Source organism: Serinus canaria, chromosome 7, assembly GCF_022539315.1.
Source record: "Serinus canaria isolate serCan28SL12 chromosome 7, serCan2020, whole genome shotgun sequence".
Classification (NCBI taxonomy): domain Eukaryota; kingdom Metazoa; phylum Chordata; class Aves; order Passeriformes; family Fringillidae; genus Serinus; species Serinus canaria.
Window position 1 is genome coordinate 22,524,046 of NC_066321.1, and position 12,777 is coordinate 22,536,822.

At 37.1% G+C, this 12,777-nt stretch overlaps 1 protein-coding gene across 1 annotated transcript in view; it reads right to left on the bottom strand.

Moving 5' to 3' along the window:
- CCDC141 (coiled-coil domain containing 141) overlaps positions 1–12,777 on the bottom strand; it is a 55,914-nt gene that overhangs the window by 21,067 nt on the left and 22,070 nt on the right. Inside the window, exons 10-17 of the mRNA XM_030241714.2 lie at positions 12,426–12,545; positions 11,024–11,215; positions 9,975–10,151; positions 8,354–8,533; positions 7,461–7,586; positions 6,696–6,884; positions 6,252–6,431; positions 5,297–5,446 (exon numbers count right to left, since the gene is read on the bottom strand). Of these exons, the coding sequence (XP_030097574.2) occupies positions 5,297–5,446; positions 6,252–6,431; positions 6,696–6,884; positions 7,461–7,586; positions 8,354–8,533; positions 9,975–10,151; positions 11,024–11,215; positions 12,426–12,545 (1,314 nt within the window). The remainder of the gene's footprint in view (positions 1–5,296; positions 5,447–6,251; positions 6,432–6,695; positions 6,885–7,460; positions 7,587–8,353; positions 8,534–9,974; positions 10,152–11,023; positions 11,216–12,425; positions 12,546–12,777) is intronic.

Sequence of the window (12,777 nt, forward strand, 5' to 3'; positions counted from 1 at the left end):
TGTCCAGGAGCTTCCACTACCTTTAACTAGAGGGAGATGCCCTTCACATACTTCAGTCCGTTTAGTAGAGATAGTAGCCATGTAAGTGTCCCATTCCTCATCCCTTTTTCAAAAGTCCTGCTTCTGAAAAGAAGTTATACATGGGCTTAATTTTATACACTGTACAAGTCCAAACATCTTGGCACAATTACTCACAGCATACAAAGAGGAGTTCAGTTCTTTGCAGGATCAAGATGCAGGCTGTGTGACCACTGACTTTCAACAACTGCGCTCTGAGTGTGGCAGCAGGGAGGTCCTGCCTAGCAGAGAGAAAGCCTCACCCAGCTACTGCTGGATGCTCTGTGTGAGAATAATTCTGCCAGTCAGCACTGACTTGGTGCAACCAGCCCAACGTTAGGGAAAGTTATTCTTACAATAATATAAACTAAAATTAACTAGCAGGTCCAATTGTGAAGTATCCATCCCTTTCAAGACTTTTCAGATGAACTCATACCAGCTACCTACTCTTAAATCTAGTTATATTGAATTTGTTTAAAACTCTTTTTTTAATTAGATGGAATTTAGCTACACTTTCTTTAACTAACAGAAAATATTCTGATGTCCCAGAATGATAGGAACTACACTGATGAAGCTCTAGAAACCTGCAATTTCATTTACACCCCTATGGATCAGACACATCACCAATTTACCAGAAAGAGTTTAATACACAGCAAAAAGAAGAGCCATATATGATGAACAGAGTTTTTAACCCAGTGTTTATTTACCATGGGAACTAACAATAATATAGGGTTGTTATATTCTTTATCTTTTGTTTCCAAGTGACAATTATGTTTCCTTTAATATTGGCCATTAATAAGTAGGCCTATTGGCCTGGACAAAAGCCTTTAATAAACCATATCATTTTTTAATTATCAATTTTATATAAATAAGTATATCAAACATGTTTAGATAAACCATTGTTAAAGGTCTATGAAAGTTTTAAGCATAGTTTTCTTAATATTTTTTCTCTGAAAGCCACGCAACTTGCAATTTTACTTACAACTTTAAAAACTTCTTTCAGATATTACTGTTGCAATTAAATTTCGTTAAGCAAGAGATACAAGAATCAGTCAAGTATAAAACCTGCTTAAAATCAGTACTATTTTAATTATCTTGCAATTATATTATCAAATTTTCAATCTATTTGTAATTAATTCATAAATTTTGAGATAAAAATATTAAAATGACTAAAATATTGATTTTAAGAATTTCAGGTCTATTAGGTAGATAATATTTTGCTTTTAGGATAATGTATAATAATAATAAATAAATTATGTAAAAGTACATTTATTTAAAGCCACTGATATGAAGAAATGCAGAAGTTCTAATGCATTAAGATCTGTTCCTCCAGACACACGAATGAAATTAGTGTTACCAAGTACAGGTTGTATCCACAATTGGGTATCTAAGTATGTATTTGTGGCTTTTTTAATATTAAACAATCCTACAGACTTCACCCTGCACCCCCTCCTCCTTCATGCCAAAGAACCCAGGGAGCAACCAAGGCTTATTTTGTAGCCACTGTTATTGGAACAGCTAACAATCAATCATTATTATTGTTATTATTATATACCAATGTTATCTATGAAGGGATATATTTTTCATTTTCATTTCATCTAGAGGGATGTTGCCACATTATTTCAGCAGTGAATAAACAGATGGTGCTCACTCTGTAATGGAAAGGAAGGGAATTCTATCACTGGCCCTGTGATCTCCAATTAGTTTAAGCTCTTTATCCTGCCTAAGTGCACAGAATAATAAAATCCATCTAAAAGCCCTCTGTTAATATAATCACTTCTGCAGAACAATATTTTTTTATTCAGAAAACAAGAGTCTTATTTGCTGCTTCAAGTTTATGGGAAAGAAAAGATGAACAAGAGTTTAATTTAGTTCATTTCACTGGCTTGTGCACATACAGAAGAGCAGTGATGATTTATAAGGCCAGAGGCTCTCCTCCTAGCAGCATGTGAAATTAGATCTCCTTGTTTCAGATATGATGGCTTGTGTGTCAAAGGTCTGCAGCTGCTGTCACTCTTCTCTTTTAGCCTCAGTGGAAAACCAGATTCAGCTCTGGCTTGTGCACCAGACTGCATTTGCACAGCTCCTGTTATCATCAGCAGTTGTACCAAGGGCAATGTGGGGCTTCCAGTTTTTAGAGATCTAAACTTGTCTCAGTTTTACAAGATTAAATGAGAAATAACTAAGCATCCAAATATGCTTAGTAACTTCACTAAGCATATTTGGATGCTTAGTTATTACTTACTTATTGCTACTAACTTAGCTCCACTACTTTACTGGAGCTTTGTACCTTTTCTATTGTGTCATAGCCTTTAGTCAAGCAGCTGTTCCTAACTATAGTTGTCCTGTCATGGGTGGAGAATGGCAGTGGAGGAGAGGGGTTTAAGTACCAGTTGCTTCAATTTATCACAGGGCCACAAAATAAATGGAAAATTCAAGTTATAAAATGCTTCAAACATTTTTTGTTACCAGTGCCATTCCAGTAAATGCTTTGATTTCTGCGTGAGCCACTCTAGAAGAACTTCAACATTGTTAATCCCTCACCTTTGCCTTTCAATTCATATAAAAAACTTTTTGTAGCATCAATAATCAAAACACCCCAAAAAGCAGGTTGCTGAAAACATGTTTTCAGTCAGAAAGATTAAGAAACAATAAAACAAAAAGGGGGGAAAAAAATCTGTTCAAGTAATTAATGACTACTTGATTCCTGGGGCAACAATCAGAATAAATTACAAGGTAAGAAATGCAACTACGTATCAGTTCCTACTGACCTGTGAATAAAGATAGCTCATTGCCATTTATGGTGAAAACCCATATTTCCAGTCATATCTTTCCATCAGCATACAAATAATGACATGGTGAAGAGGAAATCTGACTGGGAAGAGCTGTGAACCTGCTTCAGGATCTGCTGCTCTTTGGTTGACAAGTTTTACACGGACATGCATGAATGTTATTTTTAAAGTGATCACCTCAAGAGAAGGCTTTTTCCTTGCAAAAGCTATCACTGGTGACTACAGTGTCACTTAGAATGCCCTGAACAGGTCCAGTGCAGCATTCCTGTATATCAATGTACCCGAGGCTGGGCTCACAACTGGCTGCAGTGTAACACACTGGAAGTGCAGCTCTCCAGAGGCTGCTGCCCAAACTGCCTTGTGAATATAGAAGCCCCAGCTGGCAAAGACAGATCCCAAAGATGAGCTTTCCTCATCCTTCTCAAAGATGTTGAGGATATATACACTTATTTTTGCCTTTTCAAATTCTCTTCAAATTAGAGAAGGCACAGAAAAGGCATGCATTTTACTCCTGCCTTGTTGTCTTAGATATCACGAGTTCTAGCATCATCATAGCACAAGGATTTTGTATTGTCAGAGCTTCATACCTTCTTGATGGTGCTCACAGGCAGCTCCTGTACACACTGACTTCTCCAGGTCCTTGCAGTAATCTGACTCTCCTCACTCCTCTTTCCTTACTCTTATATAGCACTAGTTCTTATTGATTGCAGGTGTGGCCTGTTAAGATCAGGCCCACCTCCAATCTTCAGCAACTGAAACAGCTGCAACTCATTGGGGGACAAGATCACCCTCTACATTGTCTTCCCCAAAGTTGTTTAAAACTCATGCTATATATTCTTGTCTAAAAATGTCAGTATTTGTTTCCTTGTTTCTTATAGAAGCACCAATACCTTACAAACACAGGGAACCTGCTACGTCCTCTAAGGACCTCTTCAAACACCACTGAGTCCTAAGCCCCAATTCCCATGCTGTATTTACACACCTAATTTAATCACATCAAACATAAATTAGTGCAAGTGCTTACAGCAGAATCCCAAATATTTTCAGTCAGCTTTAAAGTTTGCTCTGTAAACTGGTAAATCACTGCTAAATTATCTGGTTGGCTGTTTACTACGTGACAGCCATGAACAGCTGCTGCTTGCTGCTGGCACATGAAATATATATTTGCTTAGACACAGTAGATAGTAAATAAATTGTTAGCTTAGACAAGTCTAGCAATATTCATACAAGCATACTAGCAATATTCAATTCCTTATGAAAAAATTGACAGAATTTAAAATACTGAAAGTAATACTCATAAATAATAGCCCTGAAGTGGTCTGGTATTTCATTTCTTGATCCCTAAACAGAATTAGTTAGAAATACTTAATGGGAAAAAAAAAAAAAGAAGAAAATGGCAGTATATTAATGCATATACAGGCACATTAGCCAAATATTTGTTTAGGAAATACCTTAATCTTCTATGCTAACCCATAATACAAAGGGAACCAAAAGAAAAAGGTATCCACGTGCCAAATTAGTATCTTTTAGTTAATTTATCCACAAGATTTAATTAGATTGGGGGTGACAGATTTTAACTTAATCAATAAGAATATATTCCTGTATTTTTATTACATATGCTTCATGCTCTGCTATTAATGTGAAAATCCTTCCAGCTCACAATCCACCTTCTGTACTTCACGGATGCAAGGAAGTACAAGAGGAGTGCAATTTACAGAATATCAAGTTTAGAGCCCATCAGCCTCTTATTTTAATGTATCAGTCTGGGAAAATTAGTTCTTTAAAATGTTTCTTTCCTAAATTAATTTTTTTAGAGACATCTAATGAATGTAACTTTCTAATTTTGAATTAGTTTGCATTTGGCCTACCAAGATGTTACACTGATAGTCATATTACCTGAGTAACTATTCTTAACCTCAGTTCCATAATGCTAATTCTAGTCTCTTGTGACAATGAACATTTCCTTTCCTCCTAGAAGTTTTTCAAGTACATATTTTGTTTCTGAAAAAATGTTAGTACTAGATTATTCTGAACTTTTCATTGAAACACTGAAAGTTCTTTCCAATGTCCTGACAGCTGCAATACCTACAAATTCTACTTTTGTTTGAAACTTCTGCTTCATAGGAAAAAATTATAAAGACTTGTGTTTCAGATGAAGCTGACTGAGCTGAAAGCCAAAGAAAATGTAGCTGCTCCATTTCCAGTCCTCTTGGTACAGTGAAAGCCTTTTATTGCCAGCCCAACAGCTTGACAGAATCCTGAACAGCAGAGCCATGAACCACAGATTGCTCTTGCTGATGTGTGGATCCAAAGTTGCTGCTGAAATGAAAGTCTGTTGTTCTGTGTACATATGAAGCTTTTAGGGGAATGGTAAACAGTAATGTATATTATAGAAAACAACAGCTCTTTCAACAGTCACTCAGTAAGCTGGGATTCATCTCATTTACCTCATTTATATCCTCTTGAGTGGTGCAGTGTTGGAAATACTGTGACAGCTCTTCCTCATACTTATCAACTCTGGAGCTCCAGTTTATGCTATCACACTCAAATCTAGCAAGTTCTTGCTTCAGATTCTTTACAGAAACATTCAAACAATTCTAAGGAGGAAAGAGACATGGAAATTTATCAGTCTCAGGAAATGTATTGATTTAACCAATCCAAAATGAAAATCATTGAGGCAGAACTTGCACAGCTAGCCACAATGGGCTAGAGTAAATTTTTAAACCTCTACTGGAAGAAGGACATAGCAGTTTCAGTCACTCGTGGTCTGGGCAGAAGTTTTGGGTCAAAGTCACAGCCTAAACATTGTGTCTTCTCTGAGCAAAAAGACAGTGACCCCTTGCAGTCCTTTCCTACCTGGAGAACAGCTCCTTCCTGCCATCCATCAGTTTATGGTGTCTGAAGACAGACTGCCACATGAATGATCTAGCCAAATCATCAGGAAAGCCTTGCTTTCTTTGTAAGTGAATGAATACAGGACAATGAAAATTCTTCCCTGAATAAATAATTCCTTTCTAAACTGATCTCCATCCTGTCATGCAAATCCATCTTGAATCCACTGATAAGGTAACACTGTTACTACATTTTCTCTTTTGTTCCTATGTTATCCTTTCTTTATAGGAGAATAAACCTGCAAAGCAACCTTTACAAAATAGCAGGATTGTAATGTAGAGATTCAAGAAATTGCCATCAGGTCCTTGAAGTTCACAAAACATACTAAAGTAAATTATGGCTTGTGTTTTTTGTCCAAGCAATGATATTTTAAGATTAATTTCCTTAAGGCTCTCTCTGTATTTTTCTCAGAGCAGTAATACATATTTGCATATCTAAAATTCAGCCAGATAAGTCCAATGATCTTTCATATTTTTCCTTGATTTCATAAATCATTCTACTTATACTCACAGGTTGCTGCACTGCAGACAAGATATCCACTCCCTGGGTAATAAGTAGAGTATACAGCTGTCTAATATGTGCATGTTTCTCCTGAGAATTCACAAGGTAGGCTTTAGCCTGGTGCACATTTTCAGGGTCCCCATGTATTTCAGGAATATCCAGTTCTCCTAATTTTGATAGACATTCCAGCTGAAATACACAAAAACCAAAAATCAGTGTCTGTTTAAAATAACTTAATTTTTTTCCTTGAGTTTCATTAATTAAATTTGGTTTCAGATCTGAGTTTTAAATTCAATCGATCCATGCAGTTTTAGATCCAAGATTTTAATTTTGATCACCAGGCTGATTAATCTTATTTCTCTGGTGAAAAGGAAAGAAAAGCAACAGGAACCAAAACCAAGGAGAGTTTAACGACAATGATAAGAATGGTAGGTTTTAAAATGTTATACTCACTTCTTCTTTAATGTGATGGAATTTGACTGTCTTGCTGAAAATCTCATCGTATTCTATCATTGCCTCCTTTACTGTTTGGTGGAAATGAATAAGCTCACTTATTCTCTCAGAATTCTCTTTCACAGGAAATCCTTTCTGGCTTGGTAATTCCAGTAATTTGATCAGGTACTCAAGCTCAGCATTCAGTTGCTAACAAAAATCAGAGAAGTGACTCAATTTGCACAAACATTGCAATTTTTCCTTTGCATTTGATGAAATAACCACCTAACAATGGTAAATTGCCATGGGGAGAAGTCAATGCCCTGCACTTTGAAACACTACATTCTGTACTTTTGGATAGGCACAAATCACCCAGCCTTGCATGAAAACAAGTCAAACAGAATTAAAGGGCAGTGGCAGAGTGAAGTGCTCAAACCCAGAGACAGAATTCCAGGAGGTAAAAAGGCCACTAAGATGTACCTCAGCCTCTGACCTGCTCTAAATTCCAAAGCTTGGAGCTGATGCTTTCCTCGTACTTCCACCACCCCAGTGCTTGTGTGTCCCTTGAATACACAGCTAACACAGCACAAGACATTCCCTGGGCACTGAAGGCAAGATCTCTTTGCCCCTACCTTATAAACATTCACCTCCTCCTGGAAAACTGTTGTAAAACACAAAACACCTCAACCCCAGACAGAGCATCTGGAGTCAATGAAGATGTGGATCCTTACAGGACCAAAAAAGAGATTTTGATGTACCCCTCGTTCCACTAGCTTGGTTTCTCACCTCATAGTGTGGTTTCATTTGGTTCAGCTTTTTCTGTAGCTCCAAAACAATTGAAAGGTCACTTCCAAGGTCAACTGGTACTGCAAGCTGGAGGGCTTCTTGAAGGATCTCTAATCCACGGGTAGTCTAAGAGAGAATCAAAAAGTTCAGCATTTCTAACTGCAATAAATTTTAAAACTCCAAATTTAAAGTCAAAGCTAAATTTGTAACAAAACCTTCCCCAAACCAGGCGCCCAAATGCTGTCAGTAAAGCCTCTCTGAGTGCCAAGAGTGATAAGATATCCTTAAGACAGCATGAAAAAGCGACTCAGCTGCCAGGACTGCAGGACCACAGACAGATTCCTGAGATAACAGATGTGCTGGTGTGCTGCTGAGCTGCACTGGAGATACAGCAGCTACAAGCCTAGCTGGTGTTCCTGGTTCTGCTACTAACTAGTGTTTCTTGTAAGGAGCACTGCACACTCTCCCTGGGCCAAGAAGGTTTCAATCCTCCTCCTGCATCAACCTGGCTGGATTTGGTTTAGTTGGTACTAAACCTGGAGTTTAGTAATGGTTGGGACACAGTTTGGTGTAGCAGCTCTTCAGTCTCAAAAAAATGGTGCTTTTAAAAAGAATTTAAAAATCACTGCTGGTAAAGCATTGTTAAACTCCATTAAAACTTAGAATTGGAAATGGAGACTGAGACTTCTATGCATTTGAGGAAGGGAAAAAAAATCAAAAACATTTCATGGCTCCTGCTGACTGACTGACATAACAGAGAACAGACTATTACTTACTGACCATCACTCTTCATTAAATAATACCAATAATAGTTGATGAGAGAGCCACAGACAAGCTAATAACAATCTAGAAATATTTGCCACAGTTGCTTTCTTCCTAGCTACTTTACTTACGATTTTTAGTTGTTCCTGAAATATCTGGCACTGTTGCTTGATGGGTTTTACTTGAGTAATTTTAAAATTCCAGATTGCCCAAAGATCAGTCAGCTCTTTCCTTTCTTTATTCAGGTTAATAATGATATCTTCTGTTACTTTTATAGATTTTTCTACTTCTAATATTAACCTCTCATTTACCTGGCAAACAAACAGACACAAATTTTTCCACACATATTTTTATAACATACAATTAAAACCTCATCATTTTAAACAAAGCTTAATAAGACCTCAACTATTCTAGTGTAACTTTAAAAAAATATACTTTAAAATACACTTTTCCCTTAATATTGTTTAGAAATAGGCACAGATTGACAGAATTTTTAAACTGAGGACATATATAAAAAACTGGAGTTTAAAGCAGAGAACAGGTCAATAATGACTGAATTATTGCCATCTGATGTCTGTTTCACACTCAGACAGAATTTCTGACTAAACAGAACTACCCAAAATGACCTTTTGGAGAATAAATAGCAACTGGAAAACAAAGTAGGTGAAGAAAAGACCACCCCTTTGTGTTGATAAGCAAGGCAGCACTGAAGAACAGGAGGCCTAAAGTGTTTAGTATTTGAATATTTGGTACTTTTACCTCTTTTCAGTAGAACCTCTATGAGAAAAATCAGAAAACTGGGTAATGATGTTTTCCCATTTAATTTTTATTTTTTTTCTTAGAGAAGCTGTTTAGGTAAATTACTAGTATGATCCATATCTTCCAAATATTTAAAAGCTACAATCTGGGAATATCATAGGAACAGAGTAGTAGAAAATATGTTGCCAACGCATATCCAGGTGTTTAGGGAGGAAATGTCTGCAGGTGCGTCAAGGTTTCAAGTGACTTTGCCATTCCTCTGACTGCCTTACTTTGCTTGGCAGCACCCAGCAGGAACTCCCCTGCAGCCACACTGACAGCCTGAGCACCTTCCCTGCCTCAGCTGGCTTTTCCAATTCACCTTGTATCCTGCTGTAGTTTACCAACACCACCTCCCCCCTCCCAGCCTAATGTCTAACTGCTCCCTGGTGTGTCCTGTAAAAGCAGAAAGAGCAGCTGGGTATTCAGGCTGGCCTCATTAATTTGGATTACTCGAGGGGGTGTAGCTTAGGGAATGATTGCACAGCTCCAACAATCACCTCACAAAGCGTTGTTGGAAAATTAAACAGGGATGCCTAGGCAGTGGAGCTGCTGGACAGAATGTAAAGACACTGGGAAAGATTGTCTGCAAGCTCCAGCATCCACTTCTTTAGAAGAACCCATACACTTGGTCAGTAAAAACTCCCTGCTCTTAGTGGAGGTAAAATAAACTTATAATTGTGCTTGAGCATATGCTGCTTTCCATCATGAAACAAAAAGATAGGAACATGTATTACATTTATATGCATGGATTGGGTCAATAAGGGCTCTGTCATTGCTAACCACAAAACTTTTTATTTTACTATAAGCACTCCAATACTTTCTTCTTCTGAATATGTATCAGCATTAGCCCCTTTAAAGCTAGGCACACAACCCATCAGGCATAGAATTAGCATTGGACCTCATCACAGGCAATTATAAAATATTCAAAATGGTTTATCAGATCATACTCACCACATTTACTAAATTAAGAAAACAGCAACCCATATTTTCAGTGGAAAAAGTCTTCTTTATAGTATTTTGCCACTGAGTATTAGCTGACTCTATTGCAATTTTATTTTCAGTCTCTCTGTTTGTTGGTAGGGGTTTTGAATTATAGAATTCCTTCAGATTTTTAATATCATCATTGACCTATAGAAAGACATTAAATAAATATCAAAAAACAAACCCCAAACTTGATGTGCTATAATCAGAAGGTATAGAGATATGATTTGAATACCCCCTCTGAATCTTCTCTTAATTTTAAGATCCATGAGTCTCTAAAATGATTACAAACACCAAATAATAAAATAGTTTTAAATAACTTGCCAACCAGTAGTTGGCAAACAGACAGGTGGCAGCAATTAGCTCAATTTCTATCACACATCCTTACATGGATTTTATTTACCTGTATATCAATACACCGATTTTTCACTCATCTGCTTAATATGAAGTAACTGAAGTTAGCAATAATCAGAAGCAGATGTAATACAATATTTTTTGTAGTTTATCATGCAATAAATCAATAAATCCTATGGCAAATTTTACCTGACAGGTTCCATTCTGTCCTCAATTTCTTTCTAATTATTAAAGAACAGCTACCATCTTATAAAATCTTAAAATGGAATCCAAATCAAAATAGAAATTAACTGTCCTGGACACCATTAGCACAGCTACCAAAATCATATTGGTATTGAATTGTTTATGATTTGAGCTAGAGCTGCTTCTTATTTCATTTTTAAATACAATCATATGAATTAGCATGCCAGTGGAAGTAGTGTAAGACAGCAACAAAGATCCCTATGAACATATCACAGGACATTTTCAAAAGTTATGTGAAGCAAATCAGTAAATTTGACATTCAGAATACCTATATGGAAGTATTTTTATTGTGTACATAATGAGAGGGTGCATGTGCAGAGGAGAAAAATCAAAATCAATTTCAATCCTTCCTACAATACAAGCAAATTTTTCAATTTTAAGATTTTTACAGTCTAGTCAGAGAATAAATAAGTAACCCATACCTCTACAGCTGACTGTAAAAAGGCCACATAAGTTTCTAGAATTTCTAGCTTTGAACTGATATTTTTTTCAAGTTTTTTCAGCTCTTTATTCAGAAAGTCAGCTCTTCTAGAAAAAGCTGCCACCTGCTCAGGTTCCAACTCTTCCATGGTTTTGATGATTCCCTCAGCTGCTTTCAGTTCACATGAAGTTTCCTTTGGAGGTAGAAGCACAGAGGAAAAAAAAGTATCATGACTGGAAAGGACTTGTGAATATTGATATCACATTGTTAATTTTCATTAGGATTGCTTCTTTATGTGTAATTTACTTGCTTGAAGAAGAGCTCACAATGGAGACTAAATCACAGAAATATCCATTTCTTTCCTAAAAATGATAGGTGTAGTTATGGAAATAGCTGTTTTAAAGCTAGCATATCACAGTTCCCAGAAGGAATAGTTGGAAGAAGTGTATAGTTATAAGAGTTTATTCATATATATATCTGTCTGGGCAAAGTAGACACTGCAGCAAACAAAAGTAACACCCTGACATGCAAAACTTTGGCAGAAAAGATACTTAAAACTATTATAAAGTCTTGAGGAACAAAAAGATGTTCTTGCTTATCTGCTGAGGTTTTAATACTTTTACAATGTGCTCTCCAGAATTGTTTTAAAGTGAATTTTATTTCCACAGGTACTGTACAGATCCATCCCTTGGACCCCATAAGCTGTTGCCTGAAACAGAAAAGAGCTCTGCAGGAGTAATGGAATTTTAAGTACTGAAAATACATAGGATACTCCTAAAATACACACTGCCAGGCTGATCAGCTTAGGCTGAAATATGTACCCATGCCAAGGCTATGGGAGGGATCCAAGTGGTTTTAACCCACTTCCAGATAGTGCAGGGCTGCTGTGGCAGTGGGAAAGTCCCTGGATGTGACTTAAAAACAGGCTCAGGTGTGACAGAGCTGAGTGCTGCAGGGCTCTCCTCAGATGGCTGCACTCCCAGCATGACCACTGGATCTCTTTACAGCCCCTTCACAGCTCCTCCAAATGGGAACTACTTTCTTCTATTTTGCCAGTTCATCCCTTGTATTTGGCACAATAAACCACCAGGAGGTTTTTCTCTGGCTCTGGCTGTCTAGACAATTTTTAAACCTGGTGCTTCATGCAGGAGTAGCAATCCAGATTTGAAGAGTCTTTCTGTTGAGGGTTGGTAGGAGGATCCTGCAAATCACACGCTGAGATAGAGACAGTGAAGAAAACCAGTGATTTAACGACTGGAACGTTATCTTTTTGTTCATTAACTACAGTTTTAAAGCAAACCATAAACCTATTTTCTTCAGATGAAACTCTCACCTTATTTAGAATTACATACAGGAAGCATTTGTTTCTAAAAGCACTTAACATCACTGAAAGGTTTCTTTACCTTTGTTTGTTTAGCCAGTTCAAGGTGCATGTCCAAAACCCTTTCAGACTCACACAAATAGGAGCCAATCTCCATTCCAGCTGCGAGCACCGGGCCGAGCTTTCTAATGGACTGCGACACCTTGATTTGAAAATATTATTCACATGGTTAATTTATAAAATAGACATCATAAACCAGTATGAAATATCACTTTATATTGGAAAAAAAATGAGGTAACACTTTTCTGTGGGTGCATAATTATGTTTGTAGGCATAATGTCGTGGTTTAAACCCAAATGACAACTGTAGCACACAGCTGCTCACACACAGCCTCCTCAACCCCAAATGGTGGGATGGAGAGCAGAAATGAAGAA